This window comes from Equus quagga, chromosome 14 (genome assembly GCF_021613505.1).
Source record: "Equus quagga isolate Etosha38 chromosome 14, UCLA_HA_Equagga_1.0, whole genome shotgun sequence".
In the NCBI taxonomy this organism is placed as follows: domain Eukaryota; kingdom Metazoa; phylum Chordata; class Mammalia; order Perissodactyla; family Equidae; genus Equus; species Equus quagga.
This window is the reverse complement of record NC_060280.1, coordinates 13,106,590-13,126,958: the sequence shown is the minus strand read 5'-3', so window position 1 is coordinate 13,126,958 and position 20,369 is coordinate 13,106,590. Positions and strand designations below refer to the sequence as shown.

The 20,369-nt window shown below is 52.4% G+C and overlaps 1 protein-coding gene across 12 annotated transcripts in view; it reads right to left on the bottom strand.

Annotated features, from left to right (window-relative positions):
* Positions 1-299: 299 nt before the first annotated feature.
* The window catches only part of PLEKHA7 (pleckstrin homology domain containing A7), a 125,354-nt gene continuing 105,284 nt past the window's right edge, over positions 300-20,369 (bottom strand). For 9 of the 12 annotated variants that reach the window (XM_046638167.1, XM_046638170.1, XM_046638174.1 and 6 more), the window contains 11 exons: positions 19,222-19,330; positions 18,829-19,061; positions 14,147-14,338; positions 13,932-14,049; positions 11,896-11,999; positions 11,154-11,354; positions 8,159-8,317; positions 5,946-6,079; positions 5,353-5,495; positions 3,623-3,733; positions 300-1,704 (listed from right to left, as the gene is read on the bottom strand). In XM_046638167.1, the coding sequence (XP_046494123.1) occupies positions 3,633-3,733; positions 5,353-5,495; positions 5,946-6,079; positions 8,159-8,317; positions 11,154-11,354; positions 11,896-11,999; positions 13,932-14,049; positions 14,147-14,338; positions 18,829-19,061; positions 19,222-19,330 (1,494 nt within the window). In that variant the 3' untranslated portion in view covers positions 300-1,704; positions 3,623-3,632. The remainder of the gene's footprint in view (positions 1,705-3,622; positions 3,734-5,352; positions 5,496-5,945; positions 6,080-8,158; positions 8,318-11,153; positions 11,355-11,895; positions 12,000-13,931; positions 14,050-14,146; positions 14,339-18,828; positions 19,062-19,221; positions 19,331-20,369) is intronic. The other 3 variants (XM_046638168.1, XM_046638169.1, XM_046638171.1) reach the window with 3 other exon arrangements.

Sequence of the window (20,369 nt, the reverse complement as noted above, 5' to 3'; positions counted from 1 at the left end):
CCGCCTGCCAAACCAGCCCACACGGGAGTCCGCAGCCCGGAGGCTCCACCACAGGGACGGGTGGGGGCGGGGGGCCACCCTGAGCAGCTGCCGAAGCCCAACCCAGGGCCAGGAGCACAGGCCTTCTTCCCCTTCTGAAGTCAGTCAAGTGTCAAGGAACTGTCCTCAGGAGAAAGTTCTCATAGGTGAACTCGAACAGGATCAAGAGCTGACAGTGGGGACTTCTCAAAGAAATGGGAAAAAAACTAACAGCCCACTCAGGAGAATACAGCCAGCAAGAAGCAGGAAGTGTATCAGGTTAATATTTTAATCTGTACATCACATTTTTTTGCAAACCATTACACTTTTATTTAAATTAACTTTTTCTTGCAAAATATTCATTTCATTTTTTCCAACAAAATCTTATAAAGGCAAAAATAAAATCTTATTTTGGCAAATGTCATGAAGTCGATACTGGCAGCATATGGAGTTAGTTAAAAATAGACGGCAACTTCTAAATATATTCAAGATATTTTTTCTGACCAGAGTCAAAGACAAATTTTCATTTAAAGTGTGGCTCCACCCAATGGAGTTTTTTTTCCTTTTAAACCTCATTTTCTATATGCAGACTATCATGATCGCATGACTTAAATAAAGGGCCACAAACACTGGGCCTGGGGTGGCAGCCACCTCCTCATTTTGGGCTGGAAGTCAAGTCACAGTCCTGTCATCGTGGTCCTGCTGGCTGCCAGCCACCAGGAATGGTGGGGGCACCTGCCTGCCCTCCTGCCGCCAGACCAAGTCCTAGGAAGCGGACCTCGGTTCTCCAGGGCAGGCAGCACAGATCCCAGGATTGCTATCACAGCCTAGTATGGAGTCAGGGAGCTGTGGGCAGATGCCAGCCAGTGTGGAGCTTATTGCTTACGATACAACAAAAGGTGCTTCCTCTCACCTTTTCTGCATTTAAAGCGTATTTTTAAAAGTTTAAGCCAAGTGTTTTCCTTCTGAGAAGAGCCCTTTGCTGAGAGAACCTCATGGGTGAGTCGGGAGCCAAAGCTCTTGAACACACTGTTGCCCCTGAACCAAGCCCAGGGGTCAAGGCACAGAGTGGGGCTCTGCATGCTAGCCTGGGGGAGTTTCACTCTCCAGAACTGGTCATCAGGCCAGGTCAGGGACGGCTGATCTCTGCAGCCCAGGGCCCCTCTTGCCCCTACAGCACACCAAAGAGCCTAACGCTGGAATCCACTGGAAGCACATTCTCAAATCCAACCTTCACCTGAGTTCAGCGGATGCTGACTGGTCTCTGCTTGGCCTGCCCCTCCCCCCACCCACACCTACCACCCAAATGGTACCTGGATCTGTATGTGCAGCTCCAAAATCCTGCATCCTCACCTTTCCAGCCACTCAGCCCTTGAGGTGAACATTATAAAATACATTCTGATTCCAAAATACAGTATCAGTATTTTACAGTGTGTTATCAAAAGTGCCTCTGTCATATGTAAAAAGGATTTTGAACTAAAACAAGTTTGCGGGTGTTAGGACCTAGCCCTATGGTGAATGCCTCACAGCTGTGGGCTGTTCCTTTCTCCAGCCAGAACCCCTGCTTAGCTGGAAGGGGTTTCCTTGGGGGAAGAAAAGTCCATCTTCTCGGAGGAAGCTGGTTCCACTTGGCCCCTGGCTCCAGACTTCTCTGCAGGCTGGGTCACGGGTCAGTCACTGCCTGGGCTGGCAAAAAGCACAGGAGACAATGAGAGGCTGGCAGGACCCTGCCTGCATCTGGGGAGCAGGCGGTGGGCATGTCCGTGCACACGTGTGACAGGGAATGGCAGACAGGCTGACAGACAGAGAGCAGCAGAGCAGGGAACTGGGGCAATGCGGCCGCTGCTGGGGGACCCTCAGCTTCTAGGACTCACAGAACTTGGCCCCACCCTCCCGCCGCCCCCAGCACTTCTGGGAAGTTCATCAGACACATGCTGGCCCCTAGATTGGGTCCCTGCTCTGATAGGGCAAAAGGCCTGATCAAAGAGGACTCTGGTGACCAGTTCCAGCTCTGCCCTCATTCACTGAGACACTTCTGGATAACTCTCTCAGCCTCCAGGGGCCTCGGTTTTTAATCGAAAAATGAGATGGTCATACTCACCTCCTAATGAGGAGGAAATGTGGATGTGCCCTGAAAAGAGCATTAAAAGGTTATCGCACAGCCACGGGGCCACTGAAAGCCAGGAGGAACAGAGCCTGTCTCCTGCCTCTCTGTGGCCTGGGGGGTGTAACCAGACTCAGATCTCCAGGAGAAAACCACACACCCTAATGGGGCCCCAGCAGGCCCTGGCTGGAACATTTCCCTGTGACTCTTCGGTCACAGGGTCTCTACTCCACACCTCTGGAGAGCCTGGCCCACGCAGGCCGACTCTTCCTTCCACCCTCAGGCTGGTGGGGCATGCGGACCGCTCCAAGGCTGTGGGACACCTACTGAAAACCATGCCCCTCACCCCCAGTGCATGAGCTCTCCATCCCTCACTTCACTCCCTTCTTCAAACGCCTAGAGCCCCTGAGGGTGGCCCAGAGGAGTCCATGAGTGGTGACGGAGAACAAAGGCTCTGAACTCGTACTGGAGGGGCTTAAACTGTGGCTCTGACACAAGCTGTGACTCCTTGGGCAAGTCCCTCAAGCTCTCTGAGCTTCATTTCCTCACCTGTAAAATGCGGGTGAATATCTTCATAGGGTTGTTGTGTGGATCAGATGAGATGCTTAGCACAGTGCCTGGCACACGGCAGGCACCCAACAATGGTACCCGTAAGTGTATGTAAAACAAAGACAAACGCTACAAATGCTACAAATTCTAGTGAGATGGAACATCAGGGAAAAGACTGCTGATCTGAGCCCCGCTCTCCAGGTGAGGCAACTGGGCTCAGAAGCCACAGGCCCAGGCCAAGAACACACCACAAGACTGGACCAGACGTTGGGCCTCCTGACTCCTAGTCCAGTGCTCTTCTCTAATCCCACGCTGCTTCTCTTCACTAAATGCTCACATGGGGAGGACTGAGAGGGGTGGTGCTGGAACATTCTGAGTGGTTGTGGGCCAATTTCACATTGCTCTGGGCAGACTGCCCCTGAAGCTTCCCTTCTTCTCCCTCCTAAGGTGCTCAAGTGACTACAAGGCAGTCCTAGTCCTTGCTGTGACCCCCATTCTGTGTGACCTGGAGTGAGCCCCCACCCCCTCACTGGGCCCCAGTTCCCCTATCTGTAAAACTGGACTTTTTCCAGTCTCTAGTTCTTTGGTTTCTTTGGCCAAAGCCCTGGGAGGCTGAGATCTAACTCTTCCTCCCCAATCCCCTGACCCCAGGCTGGCTGAGTGGCCTGTGCTGGTCCACAGGCAGGAGAGCAGGGTGGGGAGGGGCACGGTTCTGGTCCTGAGATTTCAGGGAGGCTGGGGGCTCGGATCACACAGTCTCTATTGTATTCGAGCCACTGGGGATTGAGTCCCTAAGAAACATCAGTCCCACCTGCCTAGCAACCCAGGTGGTCTCCCCAGCGGCGGCGTTGCCAGCAGAAGGAAGCGTCAGCAGGCGGCACTGCAATGCCTCGGCAGCGAGGGGCGGGCATGCTCAGCACTAGGTGGGGGCACGCCAGGCAGGGCTCTTACTTGGAAGGTGTTAGACAAAGGTGTAGTGGAGTCCGTTGCTTAAGGGGGGGTAAGGTGGCACCGTCCTGGAGGACAGGGGGGCTTTAGGCGGGAGGAGGGCCAGCTGCTGCGCTAGACGGGCACACAGGAATTAAGCGGTGTGTTAGGCTCCTCGTCTGCTCCCACAGCACCAGATGCCCCACTGGACGGGGCTGGGGTGGGCCCCGCTGCCCACCACTAATGGCCTGGGTTTGGGGGGCACATCCATGGGCCCTGGGGGGTGCTGGCTGGGACTGGCCTGCAGTTCCCAGCTGTCTTTGAGATGGAAAGAGGGAACAAGAGTGAAGACAGGCTGCAGCAAGGGGAGTGAAGGAGGCCCTGCTAACCGAACGCAGGGCTCAGGTCCGGGGCACGCTGCCCGCTGGCGCTGAGGGGGCCAAGGACCGGAGGTCCACATAGTAGAGCAAGCACAGGCCGGACAGGAGGCGCTTCATGGTGGTGAGTAGCCCCTGCTGGAACCCTCGACATGGGCAGCAGCTCAGAAATTGCTGAGATGGGTCGCAGGGAGCCCCCAAGATCATCAGGAGGCAGGGTCTGGGTGAGCCATCTACAGTATCCCCAGTCACAGGACGCCACACTGACCACCTCTCAGCCCACTCAGCACGTCCTCGCAGGGAGTCAGGTCAGTAGGGGCTTCGGAGACTCTGCAGGATCAGGATGTGGGGACAGAGAACAGGCCTCCCCTTGTCCTCAGTCATTCCCGTGGCTTCCTGAGGTGAGGATAAAGCTCTGCTCCCTAGACTAGACCCCCCCACCCCCCACCTCCTGGCAAGGCCAGTTACCTCAGGGCTCTGTAGGCCCCACCCTTGGTCATTTCTAGACCCTTTGGCCAGAGTTGGAGGCTTGGTGGGGAATGTGACACCATTTCAGGCTCTCTGACCTCTCTCTCCCCAGAAGGCCTAGAGCACCTCTGGCCAAGGGCACCTCCTAGACACACAGTGGCCGCTTCCTCTGGGGAGAAACAGTGCCAGTGAACTGTGAGGGCACACAGAGGTGGGGGAGATGTGGGCAGAGGGAGCAGCCACGAGTCTCTTTCCTGGCTGGGAGAGAAAGCCTTTTTACACAGGCATACATGTACAGACATACACTTGTACACACGCACACACATATATCCCCTTCCATTTGTGGTATTTTTTTTCCCACTGACCAGCAAAGTCCCACTTCCCAAGTCTAGTTTTCGGGCACAGGCCACTCTGATAAGGTGCACAGTGGCTTTGATTTGCTGACCAAAGCAGGGGTCACAGGGAGGGCGAGAGGGGCCCCCCATGCCTTGCCCCAGCAAGAAATTCAAGCACCAACGGCTTTCCTGCCCCCTTCTTCATGAGGCCACAAATCTTAGCCCTGGCCCCTCGGCTTGGGGGCCTGAAAAACCTGTTCTTAACTTGCAATCCCAGAGAAAGCTGAACAGCAGCACCACTCCCAGATTTAAGAATGAGCTAGAGATACCCTCTCCCAGACCCCTTTCCTCTGACACTTCTGCGCTCCGGTTCCCTCAGTGCCTCGCCTGCCCCCCTCATCTTCCACCAGCTCACCCTGCAGTGCTCACGGGAAAGGAGAACGCACCACTGGCTCCCAACTCCCAAGCCTGACACCTGGTTTTCCGCTAACTCCCTCACAAACCATCCTGGGATGAGAGCCCCAAAGAGCAGCGGGTGGGACCCGGCCTTGGAGGCCGGCATCTATGGCCTCACCTGCCACCTGCTTGCTGCGCTGGGATGCCTCGGAGGCCAAGGCGTAGGAGATGTTGATGATGCGCTCCTGCTCCTGCAGCTGCGAGTCCAGGTCGGCCATGCTGTTCCTGTCCTGGCCTGATGTCGGCTGCAGGTTGCACATGCTGCAGAAGGGCCAGAGAGCAGGCTATGGGCCCTTGCCACCCCTGGCATCCACTTCAGGAGAGGAGGGGCTCTCTTGCCTGGAGGCTCGCCCCATTTGGGGGGCATCAGATAAAAATGGTGCACTTTCTCTCTAGACAAAGGTGCACATGCTTCTCCCCACACATCCACGGCTCTGTTCTTTTTACCACTGTGCTCGGCTCCACTTCCTACACTTGCCAGGGTCACGGGACACCAGATGGACCTTCTGAGTGTTTCAGGACTCCCCAGATGACCGAGGCAAGCTTCCTTGCTGATCTGTGGGTGACATGCTGAGAGCCAGCCTGGCCCTTCCAATGAGCAGGGCTTCCCTGAGACGGAGGCCTGGCAAAACATGCACCCTAGCCGGCCCGAGCCACCCCCTGGGGTCAGGCCTAGCGGGCTGCCAGGACGTGGGCAGCACGAGGGCTGACCTGGAGCGGGCGAGGATGTTGCGGATCTTCTCAGCTTTGCGATACCGCGCCTGCAGCTCCTCAAGGCTGGGTGGCTCTTCAGGATCCAGCTCCACGTAACGCTCGGGGATGGAGACCTTCTCTGGTTTAGACAGCTGAGGAGAGGACCAGGAGGCAGTGGAGGGAAGACTGAGACTTCTGGGTTGCAGACCTGCTCCCCGCCCCGTCCCCTGGCCATGAGGAAGCACACGGAGCCCACAGAGGTTACCGACTTGCTAAGATCACAACAGTGGTCCACTGTGGAGTCGGGATCTGACTCCAGACGCAAGTTCTCTCCACCATCCCAGACACCTTCACACAGAAATCATCCTTAATGCCACCTCCAATGTGACCCCTACAACCTCTGCAGCCACAACGACCCAGTGTGCAGCCTCTGCCTGGTATGCTCTTCCTTTTGCTCCAGTGACGTTCTCATCCTTCCGACCTCACTTCCAGAAGCCTTACCTGACCCTCTTCCCACACCCCTCCGACTCTCTCTTGTTTTCTGTTCGTCTCTCTGCTGTCTAGTGCAGGGCCCTGGCTCTTAGTAGCCCTTCAGCAAACACTCCTTGGGTGGGTAGGTGAGTGGGTGGACGAAAGGAAGCGATAATGCTTTCTGTCCCTACAAAAGCTCCTCTGATCAGACTGGAGGCAGCTGTGCTGTATCTATTGCTTTCAAGAGGAAAATGGCCCTGACTGCTCCCCGAGTCTCCATACAAACCAGCAGCAAGCTCAGCTTGGTGAAATCTCGCTTGAGCTAAGAATGCCAAAGGCAACTTCTGCACACCCCGGGGAATTTTCTCCTCCTCAAACAACAAGAGCATTAAAACGGGGTTGGTTGAAGCTTTTAAAAACAAGCTAAATCCAATCCCAGGGCAAATCTGGACTCGAATTTAAATCCATGGAGATCTTTCATTCTGGGGAAAGATGGCAAGAAGTAAGCTCTTCTCTGTTACTTCCAACAAGGGCAGATCCAGGGGAAGGAAGCAGATTACATTGTAGCAGGAGGGATTTAGGTTAGAGATAAGGAAGGACATTTTCCACTGCCTGGCAGGCCAATTAGGACACCATAACACGTACTTCCACTGCCAAGATAGTGTGTTGAAGCTTCTTTTGCAAATCTGAGAAGGCACAGACCTTTGGCTGTTTCAGAGGTGCCAAAGGGAGAAGGTCTGAGGGCAGAGGACTGGCCTCGTCTGCCCCTGGAGCCCCAGCTGACCCCAGAACTCGGCAAGTCCATGGGCGTCAGTTGCCTACACCCTGACGGAGCTCCCCTCAGGCGGTGAGAGTGTGTCCCCTCACGCAGTATCAGGGCAGGACGAGTCCTCACACAAACGCTCCTGGGATACCTGCGGGTCACTGTGCGCCTCATCCAACAGTCATCATTCAGCAGACATTTACAGAGCGCCTACTGTGTGCCAGGCCCTGTGTCCGGTGCACAAAGCTGAACCAAACAGCCAGAGACTCTGCTCGACAGAGCTTACAAATGGCACGACATAGGCCAGAGGAGACACTGCGAGGCTGTCACCCTCCGATTCCCTCTCTTCCCTTGGGTAGAGACCTGTCCGTTGGTAGAGATCCAGGGGTTACTCGCTTTCCTGGGCCTGCCTGGTCATGATGCATTTGAGCCACCAGAGGGCGCCTGAAGAATTCAGATCAGAACTATGCAGGGATCACAGCCTCTTCCATGGCTGGAAATTTCAACTGTGATTTTCAAACCTGCTCCCCTTTGTCTCCCAGTCTGATTGCCCAAGTCAGCCTGACTGGCCAGTTGCAAAGCCAACCCCTAGTGCCCCAGGGAACATTTCCCTACAATCACAACTACATCATCACGTGCCCACTATGTGCCAGGCCCTGTGCACAGGGCTTCTGATCTTTGCCAATCCTCAGGGCGACAGGATGAGTCACTTAATCCTCACCACAATCCATGTCACTGTCAAGGAAACTAAGGCACAGAGAAGTTAAATGACTTGTCCCAAATTAAAGAGAGAGAGATCTGAACCTGCATCAAAATGCCAGGGTTCCTTCTATTGCTTAAGCTGCTCTCCGGCCATTCTCCTGGGCCACACTGAAGCTCAGCCTTGTCCCTACTTAGGACAACACCTCCCAGTGCCATTGGGAAGGTGGATCAGGCTGGGAGCCCAGCGGCTGTGCCTCTTGGGGGTGGGGGGCACCAAGGAAGCCCCTGCCCTCACCTCTCTGCTGATGTCCAAGTCATAGTCCTGTGGTTCCAGGTCCAACTCAGTGACAGGCACGGCCTGTACTTTCAACCAGCCATTCTCCTCCTTGTCCTTCCTTTCCCCTTGCACAGCCCGCTCCAGCAGCTGCAGGTCAAAGTCCTGCTCACGCTTCCACTGGCAACAGAACAAGAGGGTTAAATGCAGTCCTGATTGCTAAAAGGGCCGCTCCGGTCCCCATGTGGATGGGTGTTTCAGGCCCTGGGGTCCTTGGGAAGATGAGCCTCTGGACATCAGGAAAAAGCTGTGTGACCACAGACCTCAACCTCATCTCTGAAACAAGGCAGCAGATTTGTGACACGGACAGTCCCTGCTGTGTGCTCTAACTCTGTGTAATGGAGAACGAGGCCTCTGTGCCTCTTACATGGCCTGATTCCAGATTGCTGATCTCTCTCTGATCTGGGCCCCCAGAGAGTTCAAACGTGCACTCCCAGGGCACAAGTCTAAGATGCATGACTTTAGACTCACAATGGCCCCCAGCAATACAGGAGGCTCCCAGGTCTGAGAGGGTGACCTCAAAACAGAACCTGAGACAGCTCCAGAGCTCCAGAATTTGCCCCTTCTGTTGCCCACAACTCGTAGGCGGGTTTCTGGTTCAGGAGCCATATGTCCCAGTTCAGGAATAATGAAAAAAAAAACAAGCCCTTTGAGGCCCTGGTAAGCAAAGAGAATAGCCAAGAGCCTCTCTAACGGGTACTCCCAACAGGATACATTTAGAGGTGGGGACACTGCACCCACAGTGGGGCTGGGAGGTCCAAGCAGGAGCAACTTGGGGCCAGTGAGGCAGATAAACTGCTGCGTACCACAGCATCCACTGTACCACCGCATCTATTTGAGGCAGGTGTTTTAAGTTAGAAAAACTGAAACCATGTAAAGTTGAAGCGCTAAATCGAATACATTCCCAAGGCTGTTCCTCAGCATCAACTTTGTAACAAGCGTCTCTTCAGGGAGGAAAATCTAAGCCAGCCATTTTAAGATCCAAGCACAGCTGTGTGGCTCCACGGTGGCCGTCCTAATCACCCTGGCCTGCGTCCTCACAGGCATCTGATGCTGAGCAGGTTGTTGAGAGGAGGGAACAGGCTCAAAGTCTCTCTCCTCTTGAGCAGGAGCCAAGAAGATGCTCCTCCATCCCACGTTGCCTCCTCCCTCCCACCCTATTCACCTCACAGAGCCCCAAGCGGTCACCTTGTTTGTGATACCCCTTCAAGCCCCCCCAAAGCCCGAAACCCATAGCCATATCAGCACATTTCCCCCATTCATGCACAAGCTCTCGATACTGACTCCAGACCAATGTAATCGCTCTTAGGTGACGGTTTCCAGGCATAGTATGAAAGGATTAGGCAGTTGAAGTTTCAGGGATGAAAAATTAATTTAATGATTCACAAAGAAAAGCACATTTTCTTACACGCTCATGAGTGCTCGAATAGAGACAAGTCCTCATTTAAACCCAGCCTGATTGTTTCCACAAACAGAAAAAGTTCACTAGACTCTACGATGTATCCTGGGGAAGAACCACGCCAATCCATCATCATTAAGCAACACGTTTATTGGCGTTGATGCAGAGACTTACACAAGTCTGTTTTAAGAAAAAAATTACAAAGTATTCAAGTTACGAGTTTTAGATAATCTTTCTACATTGAGACATCAGATTATAAAAGGTCAGTGTTACCCCATACGACATTTGCTCATAAAGTTTAAAAGTTATTGGCTTTGCAGCGTTTCAGGATGAGTATCCTGGGTCTTACCCCTTTGGTGTCTGAGCTAACAGCTGCAGAGGACCTCTGAATACAGAACATAGTATATCTTACAGATCATTCAAGGTATTAAATACTAGAAACAAAAAGTTCTCCATAAGAAATTGTGCAATGGGACTGGAGGAATTAAAACCGAACCAGCTTAGACTTGGTAGAATTTACTCAAACGTGCAGTCTCTGAAGCCCGTGTCCACTGTCCAGGCGTAAGGCATGGACTTTGAAAATTCATAATGCCCAGACCTCTGCCAGTGACCACAGCCCTCAGACAGCAGGCTGGCTCAGCCTTGGGCAGCTTTGGGGATGTGTAAATTATGAGTCAGTAGGCCTGCATGAAGGGGGCAGCAGAAAGGTGAGTCACACATGGGAGTGCTTGCTAGGCCACGGAGACAAGAGCTGTATTATAAGCCTGGTAACAGAGCACAGGCCAGTTAGAAAATGTTCAATGCAAATTAGAAGCTTCTGTAAACACAATCAGGCAGGATTAGAGAGGCAATGAGCGGTAATACTAAAAGCAAAAGAGCTTGTGCAATGAATTAGGGAAAGAACAGTCAGGCTAGAGGTCTCAGGAAACACTGGATTTCAAACAACAAGGGAAGTCACAGGCAATGTTTCCAAAAGGGACCTAAGGCGACTGTGGGCAGGGTGCAGAGCCTGGAAGCACCACCAGGGGGCAGCAGATTCCCTGGCTCTCCCGGGGCACCGTGAGGCCTGTCAGCACCACAAGCTGTGGGAGACCACAGCCTTCAGAGTTGTGCGGCACCACCCTGTGCTCAGCTGCCCCACAGGGCACCCGCTTGAAGTTTGGGAGGCTGGTTGGCTTGCATTCCTCATCAAATCACATCACCTTCTTCCTCCTCCACTTCTCGATCCCTGTCCTCCCAAGACCTCGATTCAGCTGAGACCTCTGAAGGCCTACAAAGGCCTCTCTCAGGCTCAGCTCGGACGGCTGACTTCAAGCATTTTCTCTGCTCCTGGGTTCCTGCCATCACATCCTCACTCCTGCTCTGGTTCTGCGTCACTCTCTGACCAGGTCACACAGGTGGCCTGGACTGTGGGCAAGCAGCCCGCGGGGTGTTCTCTGACCCATCTAGGTCAACGGCCCACTCTCTCAGGGGTGGCATGACATGCTTGTGTTTGGGAGACTCAGGGATGCTCTGCTCCCTGTCCCGGCCCCGCCTGCCTGGACCCTCCTAACATACTGAGCCGAGATCTCCAGGGAGCGGTTGGCTGAGGTAGCGGGACGAGGGTAGACCCGTCCTCTCTCCTTGGCTCAGCGTCCTCTTCCGCTCCCGAACCAGGGCCTTCTGGTGCCGCTTCATGCGCTCGAGCTGCTCCTCCGCACTCATCTTGCCCCGCTGGTGGTCCCCTGAGTACAGGCGCTCCAAGGCACTCTTGGGTCTCTGAGGAGAGGAGGGGAAGAAACAGACAGAGCCGCTGGGCTGGGCACACAGAAGGAGCCACGCTGCCTGCTTCATTCCCGTTCTTTGCCTCTCTCTCTCATACACACACACACACTCTAGCTTGGCTCCTCTTGGCCACAGAGAACCACTTCCTCTAAGCACACTCATGGACATGATACTCTTGGTACCCTGCTCCCCATGGCAGCACCCCATTCTGTAGATGCAGACACTGAGGCCCAGGCCAGCCCAACTGGGCACACATGCAGCACATGAGGGGCCAGAACTCAGCATGCCAGACAGGCTGAAGAGGAGGGCAGAGGCACGGGAAATATAGAGGCAGTGTGATGCCCCTCTTGGTGGGCAGTGGGGAAGGCATCATTGAACACATGGTGACAAGGACTCTGAGCTCAGGAGGGGCTGAGGTCACCTGAAAGGCCATCCCCAGGGCCCACAGGACAGCCAGTCACCGTCCACCTTAGAGCCCTTTCCTCTGTGCATGAGGGAGCAGCAAGCTCCTCGAGAACTTCTCAAGGCCACTCACAGGGAAGGTCACCTTGCCGCTTTCTGCATCGAGACCCCGCCGGAGGGTGACGTAGGGAGCAATGGTGGATGACTGCTGGAGCCTTGACGTGGACCCCGAAAGCCCTTAGTGAGGAAAAAGAAACGCAAGTATATTTGTGGTAGGGTGGACAAGCCAGCAGCCTCTCCCCAGTCACCTCCCACTCCTGTGAGGGGACCACCAGGGCCCAACCAACAACCCACTCTTCTTCCTCTTCTTCCTCCCTAGGGCCTGGAAAAGCAAGGCCCTGGGTAGAGGGTGAGGGGCCAGCCCAGGGCTGCCCTCTGTCCCCAGTGGGGGACAGTGTCCCTGCAGATCTGTGGACTACCCTAGTCTTCCCTCACCTGCACAAGACCTGGGCTACTCGGCAAGTGGAAGGGATGGAGGGGTAGGAATCCCCTTTACCCTTTCTTCCCGATGAACTCCTATGCATCCTGCATGACCCAACTCAGATGTCCTGCCTGTGTGAAGGCTTCTGAAATGCCCCAGGCAGTATCAGTTATCTCCTATATCCCCAGTATATTTACTGGTTACTGCACTGACCACAGTGTCAACATACCTGTCCAACTAGACTGCAAATTCAACAATGCCTGTTTGACCAACTGACTGAACGAAAGAACAAATGAAAGAAGGTACCAAACATTTACTGAGCACTTACTATGTAACAGGCAGGCACTGTGTTAGGTGTTTTATAGAGATTTTTGTCCCACTAGCCCTACAATGTAAGCATTACCTGACCATTGTAGTGGGGCACAACGTAAGTCTCAGAGAGGTTCAGAGAGGTTAAGGAACTTGTCTAAGGTCACATGGCAGGAGCATCGTTGATCACGTGCTTCCCATGACTGGGTCCTATGACTTAGAGGAATCATCTCACCCGGGCTGGTACCACAGCCTGAGCTTTCTCCACTAGCAGCGATTCTTACCAAGGGTGGTCCCTGACATCTGGAAACGGGCAACACACTGACTGAGGACATCACAAGCATTTAGCAAACGGGAAAAAGAATGGCCAACGTCCTGGAATGCCCAGAGAATCCTGAGCAACAAAGAACTGTCCTGCCCAGGATGCCACTAATATTGCCATAGATAAACACCTCTAGGCTGTAATGAAGGAAGGGAATAGGGCCCCTGGCTGTAGTGCCAAGGGTTGCTGAGGCTCAGCTCAGCAAAATCCAGAGCCCACACCCTCCAGGGACCAGCTCAGGCCTAGACAGTGCAGTGGGCTGGGAGTCACATAACCCCGCAGGTGTCAGAACCATGGCTGTGCCCCCCTGCTTCTGCACCTGGCCAACGGGCGGAAGCAGCCCTCCCACCTCTGGGAGCAGACAGGAGGATCAGGTGAGGATCAGATGAGGGAACGTGGTCAGCCTGCTCAGGGGTTCCAGGAGGCCCAGATGCAGAAAGGTTGGGAGGCCTCCCTTTAGGGGGATTTCTAAGGAAGAGGGTCTTGGCTATGAGGAGGCCCAATTGAGGAAAAAAGTGTGTTTGTTTAATGAAAGGGCTCATTGAGTCTTAGAGTGACACAGAAGGGGAAAAACCCTCAGGAAGGCCTGAGATGGCCAAGCTGATGCAGTCACCCAACATCCCAGCCTACAGGGGGCACTGGCTCTGGGGCCAGGACAATGAGATTGTATTCTTGCTCCATCACTTATTGGCTAATTGACAAGTTATTTAATTTCTCTGAGCCTTAGTTTTATCATCTCTAAAATGCGGATAACAACAGTACTTCCTTCATGGGATTCTTATGAATATTGACTACGTGAATATAAAGTGCTTAAAACAGTGCCAGGCTTTACAGTAATTGCTATTATCATTGTTCTGGGGGTCAGATGTAATAAAAGAGGAAGAGAACCAGGATGGGGGCCAGAGGGAAGGAGGACAGGCCTTCCCTCACAGCTGCTGCCCATGCTGAGGCCCACAGCTGTAGACAGAAGAGTGCGAGGTACCAGGTGAGGGTTGGGGAGCAGTGGTGTGGTGGTGGTGGGGGTTCCCAGGAAGACTCATGGAGAGTCTCGCCTTACCTCTGCCTGGCAGCGTCTGGTACCTGCTCTCAGATCCCACGAGTCCCAGGGAGGGCGGGGCCAAGTCTCCACTGAAGGTCGCCAGCTCAGGCTCACTCACATATGACCGGAGCTCCACCTGTGGGCAGAGTCTGAGGCTGCCATATCTGCTCTGCGTCAGCCGCCTTCCCTCCCCCCAGCACAATGGGGCAATCCCTGGGCACCTTCCTGCTCACCCTCGAGTCCCCGTTCACACACTGCCCTTGCTCCCGGTCCCGCTTCCTCTCGTCCGACTGCCGCTTGAGGCCCCTCACTGAAGTGTGCCGGATGATGGTGGCCTCCCTGGGCAGAGGTGGCACGGCCGGGGGCTGGTCCTCTGGGCTGTAGAGCTCAGGGAGTGGGGGCCTGGGTGGTGCCTCATCTTCCTGCTCAGAAAAAGAACCAGAACCAGTGCACAGTGAGAGGGAGCTGGAGGGAGAACACTGAGTCATGGCCCAAAGGGCAGAGCAGTGCACTGCAAGACCACTTTAGCCAAAAGACGCCAACCTTGGGGCTGGCCTGGTGGCGCAGCGGTTAAGTGCACAGGTTCCGCTTCGGTGGCCTGGGGTTCACAGGTTCAGATCCCGGGTGTGGACATGGCACTGCTTGGCAAGCCATGCTGTGGTAGGCGTCCCACGTATAAAGTAGAGGAAGATAGGCACAGATGTTAGCTGAGAGGCAGTCTTCCTCAGCAAAAAGCGGAGGATTGGAAACAGATGTTAGCTCAGGGCTAATCTTCCTCAAAAAAAAAAAAAAAAAAAAGACACCAACCTTTCCCCTAGCTGACCCGTGAAGAAGGGAGAATCCCCTTGTTCCATCTCTGTTCTTCCCTTTGATTCACACATTCTCTATTTTTCAAAGTGTTACCTACACAAAGTCCAGACTCAGTGTCCTGGGCCCATGTTCTTGCTCCACGTGCCTGGAGTGTGGCAGCAGGCCAGTAACTCTGCACTTGTTTACAAGTCTATGACAGCACCCCCTCCACCCCGCACCTGGAGAAGAAATGCTCACCCCATTCCACAGTGCTCAGACTGAGCAGCCCCTGTCCCAGCACAGTGCCTGATCCTTCAGCAGGCTGCCCTTCCCATCAGAAACGTGCCTGCTTACACAATACTCCCTCCGTCCGGACTCAGGGACTGAACAGGCAGTCGGGGTGGGCGGATCACTGCCTACCCTGCAGCCCACTCTCTGGGTCGCGATGAATGCAACTATTTTCCTTGAGACCCCCTGTCCACAATGCTCTGAGGGCTGTGGCTTCTCTATAGACCAACAGCCTGGCCCCTGACTGCCAGGAACACCCACTCCTGGGACAAACGACCATGGAGCCTCCTGCCTCCTAAACTCTCCCATTCTTAGTCTAATTTTGCTCTGTTTTTCAGAATTTTGAGGAATTCAGGAAAGGGTGCTGCAAGCTTGCTTTGCAAAGGTTTATCAGCATTCTTCCAAGGAAACACACTTCATTATTGTGTGAAAGTTAAGCTGCCTACCCAAGATACACGTTAGGCTCTTTGAGCATCAGCGGTTTCCAACCCTGACAAGATCATGGAATTACCACATTTTTACAAAGCTCCCCAGAAAGATAAACACAAAACAGTGAGTGCCCTTGATTAAAGGGAGTAGAATGTCTGGAGACAGAGGGTGGATGGGAGACAGTTATTATATACTTTTTTATATCTTTTGACTTTGTACCCTTTGAGTTATTATCTAATACAAAGGTAAATAGCATTAAATTCAAGAAAATAAGCCAAATAAAAAAGTGAAAGAACTATAGCTACATGCAACAATGTGGATGAATCTCACAGATATTATGTTAAAGAAAAGATGTAAGATGTAAAAGAATAAATACAGCACAGTCACGTGTCTCAACAAGAAACGCATCGTTAGGTGATTTTGTTATTGTGTGAACATCATAGAGTGCGCGTACCCAAACCTAGATGGCAGAGCCTACCACACACCTAGGCTAGATGGTACTAATCTCATGGGACCACCACCGTATATGTGGTTTGCCACAGACCAAAACGTCGTTATGTAGCACAATGACTGTGTTATATATGGGCAAAATGAAAGTGTTAAGAGATGTAAACATAGATAGTAAAACTAAAAAAGAAAAAAAAGGGAATTATCCAAAAAGTCAAGATAGTGGTTATGTCTCGCAGTGAGGGCCTACACTGGTGCAGCCACTATGGAAGTTCCTTAAAAAATTAAAAATAGAAATACCATATCACCCAGCAATTCTACTTCTGGGAATATATCCGAAGGAAACAAAAATGCTATGTGGAAGAGATATCTGCACCCCAATGTCACAGGAGCACTATCCACAACAGCTGAGACATGGCAATGACCTAATTGTCCATCAAGAGATGAATGGATAATGATGTGGTGTATATACAATGGAATATTATTCAGTCATAAAAAGAAGGAAATCCTACTATCTGCAACAACGTGGATGGACCTTGAGGCATTATGCTAAGTGAAATGTCAACACACAGAGAAAGACAATACTGTATGACCTCACTTATATGTGGAATCTTTTTTTTTTTTTTTTTTTGGTGACGAAGATTGGCTGGCCCTGAGCTAACATCCTTTGCCAATCCTCCTCTGTTTTGTAGACAGGATGCTGCCATGGCATGGCTCGACAAGCAGCATGTAGGTCCACGCCTGGGATCTGAACCTGCGAACCCTGGGCCACCAAAGTGGAGCACGTGAACTTAACCACTATACCACCAGGCTGGCCCCATATGTGTGATCTTAAAAAAGAAAAAAACAAAAAACAAAGAAACAAAAACTTCAATAAAAAGAGATCAGACTCATTATCAAAGGCAGAGGGTAGGAGGCAGGGGAACTGGAGGAAGGTGGTCAGAAGGTACAAACTTTCGGTTATAAGATAAACAAGTAGTAGGGATGTAATGTACAACATGACTACAGCTAACACTGCTGTATGAAATATGGGAAAGTTGTTAAGACAGTAGAGCCTAAGAGTTCTCATCACAAAGAAAAAAACTTTTTTTCCTTTTTTTCGTATCCATATGAGATGATGAATGTTAACTTATTGTGGTAATCATTTCACAATATATGTAAATTAAGTCATTATGCTGTACATCTTAAACTTATACAGTGCCGTCAATTATGTCTTAATAAAATGCAAGGAAGAAAAAAAAGACAGGGCCTGTACCGGGAAGGGACTGACATGCCTGAGGGCTTCTGGTTGCTGGCAAAGTTCCATTTCTTGGTTTGGGTGTTGGTAAAACACGGGTGGTCTCTTTATTATTATTTCTTAAATTATATACTCATATTTTATGTTAATTTCAGGATGAATAGCACTGTTTTCACAAATATAAATTTTAAATGAGCAAACAACAAAAATATGGTAAAACTGGTGAGCACACATACATTACTAGAAGGAGGGGAGAGAAGACCCCCCTGGTGACCCTGATGCTGACTGAACCAAGTTGAAGAGCGCGGTCTGGAGCCACAGAGGACAAGCTGTGAAGAGGAGCCCCCTGTCGTCCTCTGTTCCAAGCTGCTTGTTCTGCACAAGAGCAAACTGAGGAGGCTCAGAGAGGGGACGGGTCTTGCTAAGGAGCCGGTGAGAGAACAGCACTGGGATCCAGGCGGCCCAGCTCCCAGGCTGGCACCTTTTCCCTCTGCTCCTTGTCCCGGCTGGCAGGGCATTTTGCCCTATGTCAGCAGCATCTGCCCCAGCCATTCTTGCTGTTTTGCTATTTTCCTGCCTCCTGTTTGGCCGCTGGTGCCCCACCCTCTTACATCTGGGATTGGGAAGGAGATCTCAAGATGAAGAAATTCACAATGACTCTGGGTCCCGGCACCTGTCTTCCAGCTCTGGGGCCTGGGCTGTGGCTGGAAGCAGGTGGGCAGGGAGGAGCTGGATATGGGAACACGTGCGTTTCACCCAGCGCTGAGCACCAACCTTGTCAGAGGTCCTAGGCACACATGGTGTCCAGGCAAAGCTCCTCTAAGCCTTTATTGGCAAAGACCTGGAGGTCCCCATTCCAAGGTCCCCTCTGCTATGACTTCCCTGTCACTTGGACCAGACCCCTTGTGTTCTCCAGCCAAGGCTGGCCTGGCCCTGGAGACAGGAACTGTCAAAGTACCTGAACACAGCTCCTATTTCCTTAGTCTCCTGTGCTCCCAGACTCTGCCAAAGGCTTGCCCCTCTCTACGCCAGGCAAGCCAAGGTGTTGGCCCAGGCAACCACAGGGCCACAGCTCTGACCTGAGGACCTGGGCTGAAGGCCCAATTAGAGGCAGATGGCACAGAGAAGGGTCAGGAGATGTGGACTGCATCAACTAACTAACATGGAGACCTGAAGCAAATCGTAACACCTCTGGGCCTCAGTTCTCTTATCTGTGGGGTGGGGACACTGACCCTCCTGTCTATACTCCATGCGATTATTGTGAAGAAAATGTGTCCCACAACCCAGCAGAGTGCTCAACTGCAAGTGAAGGGAAGGATACTCTTCTGCTGAAAGAGCCCATCGCCCACAGGCCTGTGTAAGCAGGTTTGCACGCAGCCCTGCACGGGGCAGCACACGCCTCTCGGCACCGTGCAGATCACAGAGTTCACAGACTCAGCACAGTCACTTCCTCTTGGTGGGCCGAAGTTTTCCCAACTGCATAACAGGAGGGCTGGACTAGACCATCCCTAAGGGCCCTTCCAGTTCTGGGGGCCTAAGGCACAATGGCAGGGCCCTACCACTCCTTAATCACTCATGGCTCAGGACTCCCTCAGGACTCAGGCTGGTTCCTTCTACTCAAGTTTCCCCAGAAGCTTCTCTCCCAAGAGAGGCTGACCTAGGGACAGAGGGATAATCATCTGGTGGAGAGGGATGACGGCTCAGCTCTAGGTCATCAATACTTACTACTTTGGGCTTTGTCTTGGTGGGTGACTGGAGGGGGGACGTCACTTTCCTCAGCTGGGGCGGATGAGGTCGGTAGGGCATGTAGGTCTGCAGTTGGGGGAAGAGTCGGACCTCCAGAGGGGTCCGCACAGGGCTGGTGGGAGGGCTGGGCTGCGGGGGTGGCTTGGTCTCTGTGGTCGAGGTTGAGAGTGAAGGCACAGGCGGGTGAGTTAACAAAGGCACCGTCTTCCTCTCTAGGGGTGGGGACGAAACACACGATGGGATGAACAAGGACCCTCCTCCTCCAAGGACAAGAGGAGTGAGGGCCTGGAGACCCAGCTGCCCCCAGGCCCATCCCACCCACCTGGGCACTGGCCTCCAACACTCCCACCCCCAGGAAGATGGCACACTCACCAGGATTTTTGACTGATTCCACCAAGATTCTGAAGTTCTCTTTATTTGCACTCAGGCCTGCGATGACGTCTTCAATCCTCCAGAGATCCTTCTGTATCTGCGATTTCTCCTGGGGAAGACAAAGTGGTGGTTCATTTCCTTCTTAACTCCTTACCAGAAGTTTCTTATTAGGACTTACACTGGCATTTCAGACAGCGCCCCTCACCCTGGGGGGCAGCATCCCCTTTGGAAACCTCACCAGGGCTAGAGCCAAGACTGCTTCGCAGCATCAGAGGGAAGCGCAGACACGGAAAATGCCCAGGATCTGGGGGAGACATTTCAGAGGAGCCCTCACCAGTCCACTTTGCCTATTTCCAGCTAACTTAAAAATAGACTGCCTTAAATACTGTAGATTCCACTTAAATGAGGTGTCTAGAGTAGTGAAAGTCAGATAGGAGAGTGGTTCCCAGAGGCGGGGTGAGGGCGGGGGTGGGGCCATGGGGATTGTTGTTTAATGTGTACAGAGTTTCAGTTTTGCAAGATGAACAAACAGTTGTGGAGACTGGGTGCACAACAATGTGAATTTACTTAACACTACTGAATTTACTTAACACTACCTTTGAAAATGGTTAAGGTGGTAAATTTTATGTTATGTATATTTTATCACAATTTAAAAAAATAGACGGTCTTAGGAAACCATGGCAGAAGGGAAGAGAAGGCACCGACTAGAGGTCATGCCATCCCGAGAATCTAAAGAGCATTTCTCAAAGGACAAAGCTGATCCAAGGGATTTGAGGCTTAGTTAAGAGTACGGTGGGGAATATTATTTGCCCATAAAAGGGATGAAGTACTATACACCATGGAAGAGCCTGGAAACCATGATCCTCTGTGAAAGAAGTCCGACACAAAAGGCCACATATTGTAAGATTCCATTTATATAAAATGTCCAGAATAGGTAAATGCGTAAGGACAGAAAGATTAGCGGTTGGCTAGAGCAGGGGTGGGCAGCTGGGGGTGGAGATGGGGAGTGACTGTCGCTGGGTACAGGGTTTCTTTTTCAGGATGATGAAAATGTCATAAACTGGATTGTGGGGGATGGTTGCACAACTCCAAATATTCTAAAGACCACTGAATTGTACACTTTTAGAGGGCGCATTTTATGGTATGTG